The sequence below is a fragment of the Podarcis erhardii genome (assembly GCF_964252035.2).
Source record: "Podarcis erhardii genome assembly, chromosome: 4".
Taxonomy (NCBI): Eukaryota; Metazoa; Chordata; class Lepidosauria; order Squamata; family Lacertidae; genus Podarcis; species Podarcis erhardii.
In genome coordinates, this window is record NC_138508.1 from 22,697,302 (window position 1) to 22,714,796 (window position 17,495).

Consider the following 17,495-nt stretch of genomic DNA (forward strand, 5'->3'; position numbering starts at 1 on the left):
TTTCTACAGAAAAATATATGCTCTGCTGTATACGCTACTGTTAGATATATTGAATTAAACCCGGCATCTGTAGTTTTGCTTTATTTTCAGGCCAAGTAGCCAATTTATTTCTGCTTCAGGCCTTGGCTACTACCAGATAACACTGGTCTGACTCAATATATGATAGGACCGTTGACCAAGAAGTTATTTAATAGTCCTCATTAACCAGTTCTCTTCCACCAAGGCTCCTTTTTTCAGTCTTGCTAGCGCAGGCTATAAATTCTGATATGAAGTTTTTATTTCTTCATTTGATGGGCTTCCACAGCCACAACTGTGTTACCCATGACCCTTTCAACAACTTAAGTAGTTTAAAGTGAATTTTCCACTTGTAAAAGTCCTTCCCTAAGCCTATTACTGGTAAGAAACTCTGGATGCCCTTTGTATAGAAAGGGGATGGTGTCCCAAGTGCTTCTTTTAAGTCCTCCCAAGGGATTAGCACAGTCAGTTGGTTTTTCTCCCCCTTGAGCAGCATACCACTATGTCCTTTCCTTCCTTCCTTCCTTCCTTCCTTCCTTCCTTCCTTCCTTCCTTCCTTCCTTTTTTATTAAATATTTTCTTGTTTTACAAAAGTGTTTGCAATGTCTCTCTCATATTATTTTGTTCCCATGTAACATTTTTACAAATCAGTTTCATTTGTTGAGACATCGGAAAGAAAAGGGGGAAAGAGGTGGAGGGGGGGAAGATGGGTGGGGTCGGGCGACGGTGTTACTATTTTACTTACTATATGTAGGGTTTGGTGTCAGCGTTTGTTGTTTGCTTGTGTTCCTTTGGTGGTGAGAGAGGTTGGTGTTGGCCTAGGGTGTGGTTGTTCATTTGTGGATGGCTGTGGTGGTCTTTGTTTTTATGTGTGAGTGGGGTGGGCGGGTGTTTTGGATCAGGTTAGCCATATTGATTTGTATGCTGTTGGTGGGTTTTTGTCGTTGTCTTGTTGGGCTGTGTATGTGATAAAGGGGAGCCATACCGGGGTGAAGGTGTCTTCTTCTGTTTGTCCCCGTGTCAGTTTCAGTTTATTGGTTAATTTTTCTAAGAAGGCTGTTTCCCATACTATTTGGTACCATTGGTCCATGCTTACTCCTGACAGGTCTCTCCAGTGTCCGGCTCTGATGCTTCTGGCTGCTGAAAGTAGGTGGGTTATGCGTTCTTTGTGGTGTAAGTGGGCATTATTGTCTTGGAAGATATTTAGTAAGGTCAATTCTGGGGTGATTTCTAATACTTGCTTGGTTATTTTATTTATTTCTTGTATGGTTGTTGTCCAGAATAGTTGGATTTTGGGGCACTCCCACCACATGTGGAGGTATGTGCCTGTGGAGGTGCACCCTCTCCAGCATTTTGGTGAGGTTCCTGGGCGTATTAGCGCTAGTTTTCTTGGTGTTAGGTACCACCTGTAGGTGAGTTTTAGAGAGAGTTCTTTTCTTTTTGTTGATATGGATTTAAAGGGGGGGGTTAGACCACATTTTGGTCCATTGAGTGGGGTTAATCTCATAGCCTATGTCATCCTCCCATTGTTTTTTGATTGCGTCTAGGGGGTTTGTGGGATTTTGTAGTGGTATTTTGTCCTTTCGATACTCTCCTTAGTTTCCAGAGCACTGTGATATGGAAAGCTAGCATTTGAGACATGGAAGGTAAATAAACAAACCACTCTGTACATTGAGCCCAACAGGACCGACTTCAAAGTAGACGAACAAAGAATTACTCTGCATATCCCATTCACAACTCTTTCACAGGTGGCAAGCTGCAAAAGAGGGCTGGGATCCTGTATTTTAGTTATTCAGCAGGAGAAACTTGCAGGACAAGCTAAACTGTTCATCCACTAGTGACCTCCCACTTAAGGATATCAGCACAATTTTATTTTCAATTCCTTTTCTAATGGTCCTCGGCATGGAATTTGTCTTTTTCACAGCTGCTGCACTCTGGGCCAACATCTTCATCAAGCGGTCATTCATTATGACCCCAAGTTTTCATTCCCAGCCACTTACTGCCCATTCAAATCCCATGACCATATATGTGAAATCAAGGTTCTTGGGCCCTGACATGCATCACTTTACCCTTTTTAAATATTGAATTGCATATGCAATTTAAATGCCCATTCATTTAGTTTGGAGAGGTCCTCCTGGAGCTCTAGTCATGCCAAGCCCTGGCTTGGTGCCCGGCAATGAGTCCTTAAAGGCCATACTGGACACCCCAAAAGACAAAGTCCTTGAGGAGCACATGGACCCATGAGTCCATTGTGAGGATCCCCTGATGAGGAACTCCTAGGACTATTGGATGAGGTGAATCAGCCCCCTGGTCCTTGAGAATGGAGCCACCAAAAAGCTTTGGATCCAGGTCAAAGCGTGATAACATAACACCAGTGTCAAAACCTGACTTATATCAGAGAGAAGATGATTCCACACATTAAAAAGACCCTTGTGGGTTTTTTTGCAAGGGGAGCACAGCTCCATATGCTCAAACTGAAAAATCACATTTGCTCTTTAGATTTTACGTCGATTTCCCCATTGCCTACATGCCACACTAAGCCACAGAACAGTTTTCAGAAGCCCAACGGTGAGAGAACTTCTAGCTTTCTATCATGCTTAATCATTTTTGTTGCATATGGCTAACAAAGGTAATTAAGAGATCTTCAGTATATACCCCAAGCAAATGGAATTGGGGAGGGGGAAGTCCATTCAGTTGCCAGACATGAGCACTGTCCCGCCTTGATTTTGCCTTGTGCAACATTTAGAATGGGAAGAAAATTGTAATCCACCGAGAAAATCATGCACACACTGCATATCTCTCTGTATTATTAATTGGCCAAAACATTGCATTTTGTTACAAGCAAAGGTTGCTATACTCATTATTGTTATGCTGATGATTTGAGATCAAAATTTAGTTCCCAAATTGCAAGTAAAAGCAAGCTAAGCCAGCCAAAGTTATTTGTATGATAATAAAGTACCCATTATGATTGCTCATGTATTTTTAAAATGTTTTATATCTCATTAGATTTCTCACGCAACTGAACAATTCATGCACTATTGCCCCTGAATAATACATAAATGTGGATTATAAAATGCAATACGATAGAGTAATTACTGGCTGGTCGGTTATACAATACAGATATCATAGCTAGCCACTAATTGCCAGGACAAGGGGCAGGGGAAGCTGTCTTGATTTCTCTGCAAGATTTTTTTCTGCAGTAAATTCCTGGAGCTTTTGTTTTTGCATTTTATCTATCTGTTTATCCATGCAAGTGTGCAAGTATGTATATAGATGTATACAGTGTTTTTTTCTGGGGGTACGCAGGGGTACACATACCCCTAAACATTTTGTGAATCTAAGTTTGGCCTCATTGAGAGGCAGTATTTCAATATTGGGAAAATGAGAGTGCCCCTAAACATTTTTTTTAGAAAAAAACACTGGATATATATATAGATAAAAATATAATAATGTTTATATAGATGCAGCTGTCTATATACACTCAAGACAGATGCATATTTATGGCTTATATAATAAATAAATAAATAAATAATAGGTAAAAATCATTCTGACACTGTTTTTCTTTCTCCTTTTTATACATTAGATATATTTTGTGTTATAACTTGTGGGGCGGGGGGAATCAGAACGTAACCTCAGTGTATGCCTATGGTATAGGGTGGTACACAAATCTAATAAATTATAGTCGTCATCGTCATCACCATCACAAAGTGCATTCTGATTTTGAGTTGTTCACATTGGGTTTCACTCAAATGCACGATTTCCCCCAAGGGGTCTAGACTGAGTAGAACTTAGTTGACTACAATCTAATAATGATGATGTGCGTAGATCTTGGTACGCAGAAGTTCTTCTTTGTTTGTCTCAAACAAATACATGAACACTGGGGTGACAACATTGGGGATGGAGCCAGCAGGCATGGACCAAGCTCCCCACTCTGCATGTAAACTAAATGTGTGGAGGCAACCATATGAACCATCTTAATGAGGTCTAAGATGAATGAAGTCTCACAGGGTTTTTTAAAAAATATACATATAATGTTTTACTATTTTTTCCAATATATCTTAACAAATAAAACAGAACCAATACTGAACACAAAAGATAACTTGCAATGTGCAATGACTAAGATGTGAAGTTTTACCAGTGGGAGACATTAAAGACAAAATAGCATGTGAGAGGCAGCCCAATCAGGCACCGTCTATGAGAGAGGCAGACAGACTCCTGCCAAAATGAAAAGCAAGTGCTAGGACGTGCATCTCCCGTTTCTGCCTCTATACTGCAGGTTTCAATAATAATAATAATAATAATAATAATAATAATAATAATAATAATATTTACACTCCACCCATCTGGCTGGGTTTCCCCAGACACTCTGGGCGGCTCCCAACAGAATACTAAAAACATAATAAAATGTCAAAAATTAAAAACTTCCCTAAACAGGGCTGCCTTCAGATGTCTTCTAAAAGTCAGATAGTTGTTTATTTCCTTGACATCTGATGGGAGGGCGTTCCACAGGGCGGGTGCCACTGCTGAGAAGGCCCTCTGCCTGGCTCCCTGTAACTTTGCTTCTCACAGTGAGGGAACCGCCAGAAGGCCCTCTGAGCTGGACCTCAGTGTCTGGGCAAAACAATGAGAGCAGAGATGCTCCTTCAGGTATACTGGGCTGAGGCCGTTTAGGGCTTTAAAGGTCAGCACCAACACTTTGAATTGTGCTCGGAAACGTACTGGGAGCCAATGTAGGTCTTTTAGGACCAGTGTTATATGGTCTTGGTGGCCGCCCCCAGACACCAGTCTAGCTGCTGCATTCTGGTTTAGTTGTAGTTTCCGAGTCACCTTCAAAGGTAGCCCCACGTAGAGTACATTGCAGTAGTCCAAGCAGGAGATAACTAGAGCATATACCACTCTGGTGAGACAGTCTGTGGGCAGGTAGGGCCTGCATACCAGATGGAGCTGGAAGACAGCTGCCCTGTACACAGAATTGACCTGTGCCTCCATGGACACAGTTACCCCATTCAGGGCCAGGGAGTCATCCACACCTGCCCATGCCCTGTCCCCCCAAAACAGTACTTCTGTCTTGTCAGGATTCAACCTCAACCTGTTAGCCACCATTCTATGGACAGAGATGTATCTTTTTTAATGTTGCTGCTGTAAAGCAGCCTTCCCCAACCCTACAGATGGGCTCCCATCTGCCATCAGAACCAGCCACCATAGCTAATGGCCAAAGGATGATGGGAGTTGTGGTCCAGCAACTTCTGGGGGGGGGCATAAGATATGGAGAACCCATCTAGTTCAACATCCTGTTCTCCCAGTGGCCAACCAGCTGCCTGTGGGAAACTTGCAAGGACAAGAGCACCCTCTTCTCTTGCTTGAGGGACCGAGGAAAGCTGCTGTGAAGTGCAATGTACACTGAGGGTGCTATATAAATAACAATGTGCTGTGTGGGGAAAATCCATGGCAAAGGCAGCATTGATTGCAGCCAACGCACACAACTGCATGAACTTTTAATCCCTCAAGGAGCCACAATCATGGCCCCAAAGTGGTAGTGGTATGAATTAGCTCGTAGGAAATCAAGCTCTTTTTTAACCTTGGCAGTCTGCAAAAATTATACTTTGTGTGTTCTCCTAGGTTTTTCTTTTTTACCAGAAGCTCACATAAAAAATGTTTTTTTCCTGTACAAAGCTCTATAATTCCACAAGATAAAAAGAGAAACGTAGGTATCTTGTGGATATGCCTGCAGTACTCCTAGGTAAGTAAACACAATACGTTTGTACTTTGTACAATTAACAAAAATCTGGTAAATATTTAGAAGAATTGCTGGCATTGGCCTATAACTCCACACCCCACACCCTTTGTTCTTTCTTGGAATTTAACCTCAGCAGAGATAAAGAAAATGGAGGTCAATACCCATTTTTCTACCTACTTCATACTGCTCACTCAGCCTGGTTGTTTTTTCTGCACAATGTACAAAAGAGCCAAGAAGGAGCATTATCTGTCAAGAAGTAAAGTGCATTCTGAAACATGCAAAGCACCCAAGGGAGCCTCATTTGAATGTCTGCTACCTCCTCCCACGTTCCATCTTTACGACTGTGATCAGATGCAGACTCCATGACTTCACCATCAGCCAACATTTTCTTCCTCCACCTGCTTGCTCTATTTCCCATCTAGCCCAAGGGTAGCTGACATGGTCCCTTCCAAAAGACAATGGACTCCAGCTCCCATCAGCCCTAGCCACCAGGGCCCTTCATCAAGCAGGATGAAAGTTATAGTCCAACACCATCCAGTGCATTACGTTGGTGACTCCTAACAATGAGATGTTGGTCACTTTTTTGTTGCATTTTGTTGACCGAATACAGATCGTTTTCTTAAGGGTCAGTGTGGCTCCTCTTACTTTTTGTGTGTTGAGTTGTCCTCTATTTAAAGCAAGGAAGATCTTGCTGAGGTGTTAAAGTCAGCATGAAAAAAGATGGTGCAATGCGTTACTTGCTATAAGAAACAAGGACTGCTACACAAAACCACAGTCAATCCATATCAAATTCCCTTCCCTTCCTCTGTAATGTGCAGTGCAAAGTACCCCGAGTCCTGATGTTGTGAGGCAAGAAATGATCAGCGCAACAGCACCTGAAGTCCTTCTTTGTGTGCCTCCTCCAGGAGAAGTCCGGAGGGTGGCAATTCGAGAACAGGCCTTTTTTGCTGTGGTTCCCCATTTGTGGTGTAGTGGTTAAGAGCGGTAGTCTCGTAATCTGGTGAACCGGGTTCGATTCCCCGCTCCTCCACATGCAGCTGCTGGGTGACCTTGGGCCAGTCACACTTCTCTGAAGTCTCTCAGCCCCACTCACCTCACAGAGTGTTTGTTGTGGGGGAGGAAGGGAAAGGAGATTGTTAGCCGCTTTGAGACTCCTTAGGTTAGTGATAAAGCGGGATATCAAATCCAAACTCTTCTTCTTCTCCTCAAGGAGCTTTGGCTGGTGCCTCCATTATACACCTTTAAGTGCCAGGTGGAAATGTTCCTCTTCAACCAGGCCTTTGGCCGATTGACATCCGATACCCTTTTAAAATGTGTTGTAGGAGAGGGGGCTATTGGTCTGTTTTTGTTCTCATTTTTTCTATGCATGTTTTTTATATTGTAATTTTATGTTGCGAACCGCCCTGAGATTTATAGACGAAGGACGGTATACAAATTTAATTAAACGAAGATGCACTCCTCCATGGTCTCAAGACAGACAGATGCAAATAGTAGTAGTAGTAACGACACGAGGTAAAGTGCATTACATGATTCAGAGAGGGAGGAGGAATGCAACACATGTTTCTTATCACACATGGTTCCGCCACTCCAGAAGGAAGGATCCTGGTGTCCATTTTCTGAATCAACTTAAGTGCAGGTGGGTGAATATTTTAAATCTCTTTTAAACTAGTGCTAGTCTAGTAAATTGGTGGTGGTGCAGAGACAGTATGGGTGAGTGCATGAGCCCCGCCCTGTTCATTGCCTTGTCGTCTTCCACAAGTTGGAAGGTGTCTAAAGTTAAGTGTGTTTTGTATCTGCGGCAGCTTCCCACATGTTCTACATACTGTCCATCCCCCACACCCATTTGTTTAAATTTCCATAAAACCTGAAGAGGGCCAGCGTTGTGCATGTGTGTGCTGAGCTGGACACAAAGATTGTGCAAACAAGAAAACAGGTGTGAGACACACAGATGTTTCCAGAATAAATAGGACTTTTTTTATTCTGAAAAGATTACAAAAAAACACAACTAATGCAAATCCTCCTATCTTTACATCTTGACTTTCTTTCCAGACAGGTGTAGCTTGGAGCAGGCCGACCCAAAGTTCAGCGCTGTTGCTAGGTGACAGCAAATCTTATATTTAGATTTGTAAACTCTTACTTCTATCACAGGCAGGCTATGAGTGCCGAAAGCTCACAAAGATCATTCCGAAATGCGATTACCATGTGAAAGCTGATGTGATGACGGCTCACAATGCACATTTGTAAGGCAGCTTCTAGTCTGGAAAAAAATAGTATCTCTGGCTTTGTATAATGTAACATTTATAATCCGAATGGTGGTTATGGTTAGAAATAAACATCCATGCTTTTATAGCATCAGCCTGCTTGAGTCATAGGTGGGCCTGGAAAAATAACAGATCATCCAGAAATACGATTGTGATTTTTCCAGCCCTCCACACAGGCATAAATTGCAAGAAGATAATAAGATCCCTCCTGCACCAGACCAAAAGTACATTGAAACCAGCATCTTGCTTCCTACAGTGGCCAACTAGGTGCCTCTGGGAAGGCCAACAAATGGGATATGAAGGCAAGAGCTCTCTCCCATTGTTGCTTGCCAGTAGCTGGTATCTGGAAGCTGCAACCAGAAGCCATGACTAACAGCTACGGATAGACTTACCCATGGATTTGGGACCGCCTCTCCTAGTATGCCCTGTGGAGGACCTTAAGGTCCACAAATGACAACATTTTGAAGGTCCCAAGTCGCAAGCTGGTTAGATTGGTCTCAACTAGGGCCAGGGCCTTTTCAGTACTGGCCCCAACTTGGTGGAACGCTCTGTCACAAGAGACTAGGGCCCTGCGGGACTAGACATCTTTCCGCAGGGCCTGCAAGACAGAGCTGTTCCATCTGGCCTTTGGTTTGGACTCAGCCTGACCCTTATGTTTCCCTCCCCTTATGGTTTTGATCTATGGGCTACTTTGAAAATGAGGCTGCATTTTAAATTGCATTTTAACCTGTATTTTAAATTGATTCCCACCCCCCCTATTATGTTTTTACTGTAATTTTACTGGTGTATATGGACGGTTGATATGGGCCGTTTGCATGAACTCTGCTTTTATAGACTTGTGTATTATATGGGAATGCTAATCTTTTATGTCTGCTTGTTGGGGGGTCATAGGTCATCTGCCCCAGCTGCAACAAAACATGTCTCTCCTGTATTGGTCATAAACTATGCTACTTGGAGAAGCTTCAGGGTGACCCAAGGGAAGCTTTTAGGCTGACTGATAAAGGGCAGCCTTGTTGAAATCAAATTCCCTTTATCTGGTGGCAGAGAGTTCTTACATGGGGAAAGGGTGGGCTGAACTACAACTCCCATCATCCATGGTCATAGGCAATGCTTGCTGGGGCTGATGGGAGTTGTAGTTCAGCAACATGTGGACGGCCAAAGCATCCCCAGCCTTGGAAGTGGGAACCATTTAACAATCTCTGTCTAACCAGCTTCACATGTTCAAATGTCCTTCTGAGCAGAATACAAAACAAATCCTAACTAATTAATCTAACTAACCATTTGCTCTCCCCTCCCCCCAAAAGTTGGTTATTTAGATTTTGTAAATGTCACAGTAATCATGGATTGCATCTGCTTGTTCTCTCCACCGCCTCCCCCAACCACATTATAAGGAGAAAAGTCTTTACTTTGCATTGGACAAATTCATTATTCATGCAGTTTTCAAAAACCAGAGAAATTATCTCTAAAATAAGCAATTACTTCAGTTTCACAGCTCGCTGGCTGGGCATTTAGTAAAGCTGTTCCTTGCATCATGTCTTCCCTTTTTTCCCTTTTTAATGTGCACAGGAATGGGTTGTTTACAAAGGTAGCCAGAGTATTGCACAGATATTGTACACATATTAGTGAAGAGGAGGCATTTCAACATCAAGTCTTCCCGTGTATCCACTTTAATGAGCTCTGCTCCCTTTGCTTTACAGCAAAATGCATTGTTTTCTGTGAAACAAACACTTGAAACAGTTGCAACAACCCAGGCACAGAAGCAAGTCCTTTGTGCTGAATGGTAGCATCAGATTGCACCTCTTAAGATCATAGGATCCTGACTTACGCAGGCTACACTATTTAATTAGCTAGCCCAGAATAATCTAGCACAGTGTTTCTCAAATTTGGGTCTCCAGCTGTTTTTGGACTACAACTCCCATCCTCCCTAGCTAGCAGGACCAGTGGTCAGGGTTGCGCTCCAAGGCCCCAGGACCCACCCCCGAAAATAACTTCACACGGACACTTATTTTAGTTTAAGTTTTTGGGCAAATTTTGGTCACAACTTTATTGAAATACAATCATGTGAGCGGTACTGGCTTAGGCATTGACTCCCGACTATAGCTGACTCCACCTCTCTGGGTGATAGTCCAATGGGGTTAACCAAATGAGGGAGCAAGGTCAATGAGGACCAACCGAAGTTCACCCTGGGGTTCCTGTGGTCCTGGCATGGCCCTAGCCCCTCAAGAGGCCTTCGGTCAAGATCCAGGACCCCAAGATTCCTTTAACGGAATACCCAGTTCCTGGAGGGGCAGGTGATGGCCACACCTCTCCTCCCCACAATCCAACTGAGCCAATGCCTAACCACCACCTTACAAGTTGTGACGATTGCTAGGTAAAGGTAAAGGGACCCCTGACCATTAGGTCCAGTTGTGGCTGACTCTGGGGTTGCGGCACTCATCTTGCTTTATTGGCCGAGAGAGCCGGCATACAGCTTCCGGGTCATGTGGCCAGCATGACTAAGCCACTATTTATCTACTTGCACTTTGACGTGCTTTCGAACGGCTAGGTTGGCAGGAGCAGGGACCGAGCAATGGGAGCTCACCCTGTCATGGGGATTTGAACCACCGACCTTCCGATCGGCAAGCCCTAGGCTCTGTGGTTTAACCCACAGCGCCACCCACGTCCCGACGATTGCTAAGGGGTAGGCAAAAACCAAGTGGCTAAAGCCAATCTGCCAAATAGAAAAAAATCCTACCCAGCCCCTGTTCCAAACAGGCGACCCAAACCAAAGCAAGGCCAAGCGACTCGGCCTAAATCTAGGGAGGGTGGGCGGGTGTTCAGGAGCACGAAGCAAGTGCCCCTACTTGCATCATGTTGCCGGTTTTAAAGCCCCTGGGATCACGCCACCCTCCAGCAATTGGTTAAAACAGCCTCACATGATCCCAGGGAAATGGCCGGGACTTCTGGCTACTCCCCCATCAATTAGCCCTGTAGGGGGAGAGCCCTGGGGCCCACGCGCAACCAGGGCCCTCTGTTAGGAGGATCCCATTTGTAGTCCAAAAACAGCTGGAGACCCAAGTTTGGGAAACCCTGAAGTAGATTGTTGGTGAGCCTCCGAGATTGTGTTTTTTTGTTTGTTTAGTCGTTTAGTCGTGTCCGACTCTTCGTGACCCCATGGACCAGAGCACGCCAGGTACTCCTGTCTTCCACTGCCTCCCGCAGTTTGGTCAAACTCATGCTGGTAGCTTCAAGAACACTGTCCAACCATCTCGTCCTCTGTCGTCCCCTTCTCCTTGTGCCCTCCATCTTTCCCAACATCAGGGTCTTTTCCAGGGAGTCTTCTCTTCTCATGAGGTGGCCAAAGTATTGCAGCCTATGCTTCAGGATCTGTCCTTCTAGTGAGCACTCAGGGCTGATTTCCTTAAGAATGGAGAGGTTTGATCTTCTTGCAGTCCATGGGACTCTCAAAAGTCTCCTCCAGCACCATAATTCAAAAGCATCAATTCTTCAGCGATCAGCCTTCTTTATGGTCCAGCTCTCACTTCCATACATCACTACTGGGAAAACCATAGCTTTAACTATACGGACCTTTGTCGGCAAGGTGATGTCTCTGCTTTTTAAGATGCCGTCTAGGTTTGTCATTGCTTTCCTCCCAAGAAGCAGGCGTCTTTTAATTTTGTGACTGCTGTCACCATCTGCAGTGATCATGGAGCCCAAGAAAGTAAAATCTCTCACTGCCTCCATTTCTCCCCCTTCTATTTGCCAGGAGGTGATGGGACCAGTGGCCATGATCTTCGTTTTTTTGTTGTTGAGCTTCAGACCATATTTTGCGCTCTCCTCTTTCGCCCTCATTAAAAGGTTCTTTAATTCCTCCTCACTTTCTGCCATCAAGGTTGTGTCATCTGCATATCTGAGGTTGTTGGTATTTCTTCTCGCAATCTTAATTCCGGCTAGGGATTCATCCAGCCCAGCCTTTCGCATGATGAATTCTGCATATAAGTTAAATAAGCAGGGAGACAATATACAGCCTTGTCGTACTCCTTTCCCAATTTTGAACTGGGATTGTAGGGAGTGATAATTCCCCATCAGCTACTACCAAATCCTTAAAAAAAAAACCACAAAAAACCCCTGGAGATGCCAGGGGTTTAACCTGGGGCCCTCTGCACATAAACCACGGGCTCAGGAATGCTAAATAGTACCGTGATTAAAAACAAAACTGTTGTACAGACCTTGGAGTCTGTCAGTGCTGACCCTGCTTCATGGGACCACATCTTCTGCCATCGTCACCATGATGGTGTTTGTCTGTTGGATGAGGTGGTCCAAATGGCTCTTTCCTCCTTTCCAGCTGACTAACATTTCTTCGTTTAAACTATTTCTATACTGCTCAATTTCCACCAAGGTCAGGTTCAGAGTCTCACCGTTTAAGGGATTAAAGCTGCCGCACAATGTGTCAAAAGTCAAAATCTGTGTTTCAGGTTTTGCCAGTGGATTGTTAACGCCAACAGACGGTGAAAGAGTGCCAGAATCCGCCAGATGGCTCGTGCCATGTGGGTCATGGGTACTGTACAGAAATAACGAAGGCGTCCTGGCTGGGTTGTTGGGTCTCGGTTGGCTAATGATCTTGCATGCTGGCAAGAATGTTCTTGCCCTATCGGGGGACAGTGGGGACGGGTGAAGGAAGGGTCATAGCTCAGGAGGAGAACATGCAATCCTGGCACCTCCAGTCAAAGGATCTCAGGTGGCTTCTGATTAACTGACAGTTTCTTTAACCGGGTAACAAGCTACAGTTTAAATAATTGTTTTCACATTGTAAGCCACATTCCAATATCCTAAATCACATTCTGATTTCTAGGGACCAGATGTCGAATACCAATTTACACAGGGAGTTTTGAGTATCAAAGCAACAATTAAAAAACCAAAGCAAAAGCAGAACAAAAGCAGCCTGTACAAGAATTGCATTAGGGAAATTAGACCCCGATTATTCTCCTTCAGATATATTGTCAAGTCAGTACTGCAGTGGATTCTGACAACAGCATTTGCAGAGATGGGCTTCGCTTTCTCCTGACCATGTCCAGAACTACTTTGTATTCCCAAGTCTCTGCTCTGCCGCTCTTCATCCATCACAATCCGTCCCTGCCTATTTTGCCGTCAAAAGTCTGCTCAACATGCCTGCCTTTTGTACAAGCAACCGCGCTTCCTCCCCAGTTGCATGATTTTTATCTGAAGTGAGCTTGCTTCATTTCTTTCGCCTATTTTTAATGAGTTTTTAAAAACACCAGTCTCTAGCTGCTTTGTATTCTAGCGTAGCGAATGCCTCGCGCCCTGAGTGCAGACAATTACATAAAATTTCCTTTACGTAGAGACTAACGGGGAAGTATAAATACAGCGTAAGCCCTGGTGCTTCTTAAAAAGAGAAATCATACGAGCAGCCGAACAATGCTGAAGGCTGAGAAAGCCGCATGCCTCCAAATTGCTGTCAGTTTTTTTAAAAAATAGAGAAGAAAATGCCAATGTCCTCACCTGAAAGCAAGTGCATAAAGCAGAACTGTTGGTGCTCTAGATGTTGCTGAACAACGTTTCCCAGCATTCCTGGCCATCAGGCATGTTGGCTGGGGCTGATGGGAGCTGTAGTTCAACAACATCTGGAAGGCCTCAGGTTCCTCACACTCAAAGGTAGAAATCTTTATAATTAAATCAATAAAAATCTAAACAGAAACACCTGGAAGTTACGGATTGCCTGCCAACTCCCTGTCCGTACCATCCACCTACAAATCCTCTGTTGGTTAATTTAACATCTTCTTAATTTATCCTTCAGCTAACCTTCTATCCTTCAGAAATATGCAATATTTTCTCTCTTTTTTTGCTATTTTGGGACATATTGTTTTATTTCCAGACGTTCATGTATTTCTCTCATAATAATACATTTAGGAATAAAAACATGAAGGTTCAAAGAAGATCATGGGATGCATAGTTAGAGCAGAGTACGCAAAGAAAGGCTGTTGAGTACTTACTGGTATGTTGTCGGGCTGACGTTGATGCGACGAGGATGACTTCCCGACTCAAATTTGCTTGCTAGGGTGACATTATTGCCAAAGAGACAGTATCTTGGCATTCTCACACCAACAACTCCAGCCAGAACAGATCCTGAGTGAATCCCTATCCTCATCTGTTAAGGGAAAGGGGAAAAACAATAAAAAATGAAACCTCTTATGTCGAATCTTCTGTTATTTCCCTTAGCGAATGAATGGATGCTCAGAATCCAGCACGATGTTAATTTAAATTGGTATCAATAGCCACAGATCCAGATGGTCAGGAATACTCTGGTTTGCATTTCTGAAGAAGTCAGATAAAAATGTGAAAGAGTGTTGTGTGCGTCCGCATGAGCCCACATGTTTCGCTGTAGTAAAACGCATCTCATTTCATTTGGGTTAACCCCAGAATATTTCATGTTGCTAACTTTCATAATCATAAAAAACCACACCAACAGATGCAATGGTATGCAACTTTGTGGCCACTGACAGAGTATACGAAAACATGGCCAATTAATACACGCTCATGCCATTTTTGGGACGCGGGTGGCACTGTGGGTTAAACCACAGAGCCTAGGACTTGCCAATCAAAAAGTCAGTGGTTCGAATCCCTGTGACTGAGTGAGCTCCCGTTGCTCGGTCCCTGCTCCTGCCAACCTAGTAGTTCGAAAGCACGCAAGTGCAAGTAGATAAATAGGTACTGCTGTGGCAGGAAGGTAAACAGTGTTTCTGTGCGCTGCTCTGGTTCGCCAGAAGCGGCTTAGTCATGCTGGCCACATGACCTGGAAGCTGTATGCCAGCTCCCTCGGCCAATAAAGCGAGATGAGCACCGTAACCCCAGAGTCGGCCACGACTGGACCTAATGGTCAGGGGTCCCTTTCCCTTTACCATGCCATTTTCAAAATCAGTAGTATGAGATAGTTATGTACATATTGACTACATCAATGAGGTTTTTGTCTACCGCAGCAATGGGGAGCCTGTGGCCCTCTAAATGGTATTGGACTCCAACTCCCATCAGCCTCAGGCTGCAGGACCAACTGTCAAGGATTATGAGAGCCGTAGTCCAGTAACATCTGGAAGAGCACAAAATTCCCCACTCTTGGTCCACAGTCTCCTCAACCAGTTGTGTGAATTAATGGGGAAAAGCACCATGTATAAAAAAAATCCACTAAGATATACCTTTGGAAATCACCTGCCAACAGATTCAAGCCAACCAAGCAATTAACTATCAAACTATGGATATTTTCACAAAAGCTCACCACAGTCAGAGCTGGAGTGACTACAAAACAGTGTGACCTTGATGAGATGTGATGAGATTTTTTATCAGGAGTTTCAGCCCAATGGCCTGCTGGTTTTAATGGCTGCATCTTCCCTAGTCTGTTTAATGTGGGAGTGCAAATTAAGTATGGCTGAAAGGGTAAGAAAAATTATATAACCCATGCCTCCTTGCATCTAATCAATTAAATCAGAGATGGGAGAGCCTGAATGATGGCTATGCCTGCTCTAGAGATTTCCCCCCCCCCCCCACACACATCGGGTCGGGTCCTTTTTGGAAATATTCCATAGCACTTGTGGCTTCCTGGATTCACAATGAGATGAGCCTTCATCTCATCTGCGCTGTGATCAGGCTCAGGAACAAGGCTGCAGAACCAGCTTGTTGCTTTCCATGTCACTCCTGTTTAAAAGAGAAACCATTCATCTCCCTGCTATTCTTCCGACCTGAGTTGAAACAAAAGTTTGGCAACCCTTCAGTCTGCATATATTCTCAAAACTGTCAGGCATGAAAGCATATTACACTGAACTGGGAAAACTGGAACGCCACCAGAAGTCTTTTTTTTTCCTCTTTTTTTTTTGGCACAAATGCTTATAAAGAGGAATTATACTTTAGTTTTGCTTCGTTTGCCCAGGAAAGAGTGTTCAGGTTTGGGAAATAGATTCCTTACTGGAAGAGCAGCCATCTATGTTTGCCTTCTTGGTTTGGTTCGTCCACTCGTGTCATTTGGAACGATCTGCTTTGTCAACTCCCTGGAGAATATGCTCTAGCTCAGTGGTTTGGATTGCACAGCATCCTGCTTTGGGGCAGGGAACCAGGCCTTTCAGGTCTTTGAACATTAAATCGCAACACCTGGTATTTAAACTGCAGCACTTAGCATTCCCATTGTTCAAAGCCCTGTATACCTGGAGGAGCTTCTCTACCCCCATTGTTCAGCCCAGACACTGAACTCAAGCTCTGAGGGCCTTCTGGTGGTTTCTTCACTGTGAGAAGTGAGGGTACAGGGAACCAGGTAGAGGGCCTTCTTGGTAGTGGCGCCAACCCTGTGGAACGCCCTCCCATCAGATATCAAGGAAATAACTATCTGGCTTTTGGAAGATATCTGAAGGCAGCCCTGTATAGGGAAGCTTTTCATGTTTGATGTTTTACTATGTCTGATGTTTTAATTTTCTGGAAGCTGCCCAGAGTGGCTGGGGCAACCCAGTCAGATGGACATCATCATCATCATCATCACATTCAAACACGGTTTCAGTTCTCTTCACAACAGCCCTGTATTTTCATTTTCAAAACTTTCCACTGATATTTTTGTGGGAGGTTTGAGCAAAAGAAGGGGGACAATGCATTACTTGGGGCATTCTGGGGAAACCAAGTGAAGGCTGCCAGCAGCTGCCTATGGAAATCAGCTCTGCTTTTGCTACTGGCATTAAAGGAACAAAGAAAAAAACAACAATGCAGATGAAAACAAATGTAATTAGATGAACGAGAACTGAACAAATAAAGAATGCAACTAATATGAATTACCAAATGAATAACGAAACAAATCAGGTGTTTAGTCATGGAAACAAATAGAAACATGGAAATCTTGCCCATCACTACCGAAATGCTCAACTGTGGTGCATAGAAGGAAGCTGCCCTATATCTGAGAAATTCCCTTTTTAGTTGTGGTTTTATGGGGTGAGATAGGACAGAGGGTCAAAAGCAGTCCTATGACCAAATCTCCTAGTAGGTCAGAGCAGCCACCATGCTTGACCTGGAAGTTATTACAGGGGTCAAGGAATATGGTCTCTGGGATATTTGCGGCATGGAGGCATCCTCGGCTGGTATGGGGCCAGGCAGTTCTGTTCTTTGGCCAGAACTGGATGGTGGTACAACAGCTGCATCCCCACTTGCCCTCCTTCAGGCCACTAGTGTTCCTTCTGCAACACTATTTAAACTTTGCCTCCATTAAGGAATACAGTAATGTTTAGTGCATCTTGAACCTGGTTTCCTTCAGCAAGACATTTCTTAGCTAATTAACATGAGTAGGATACACGCTCGGCTGAAGGAGACCACATGGCTTAAACCAAATAAGTATCTAAATCAGTCAGGTTAAATTTGGTCGCCAAATCAAATCAGCTCTCTGCAAAAGGTCTGCTCAGTGTCCAGCCTGAAGGCAGTGCTCGGCAATAAATTTTTATTATTAGTTTGCTACTCTAAGTGGA

The 17,495-nt window shown here is 44.0% G+C and overlaps 1 protein-coding gene across 1 annotated transcript in view; it reads right to left on the minus strand.

The window, feature by feature from the left end:
• Window positions 1-17,495, minus strand: part of GUCY1A2 (guanylate cyclase 1 soluble subunit alpha 2) — a 161,821-nt gene that overhangs the window by 4,252 nt on the left and 140,074 nt on the right. Inside the window, exon 7 of the mRNA XM_081860349.1 lies at window positions 14,004-14,158. Coding sequence (XP_081716475.1) covers window positions 14,004-14,158 — 155 coding nt within the window. The remainder of the gene's footprint in view (window positions 1-14,003; window positions 14,159-17,495) is intronic.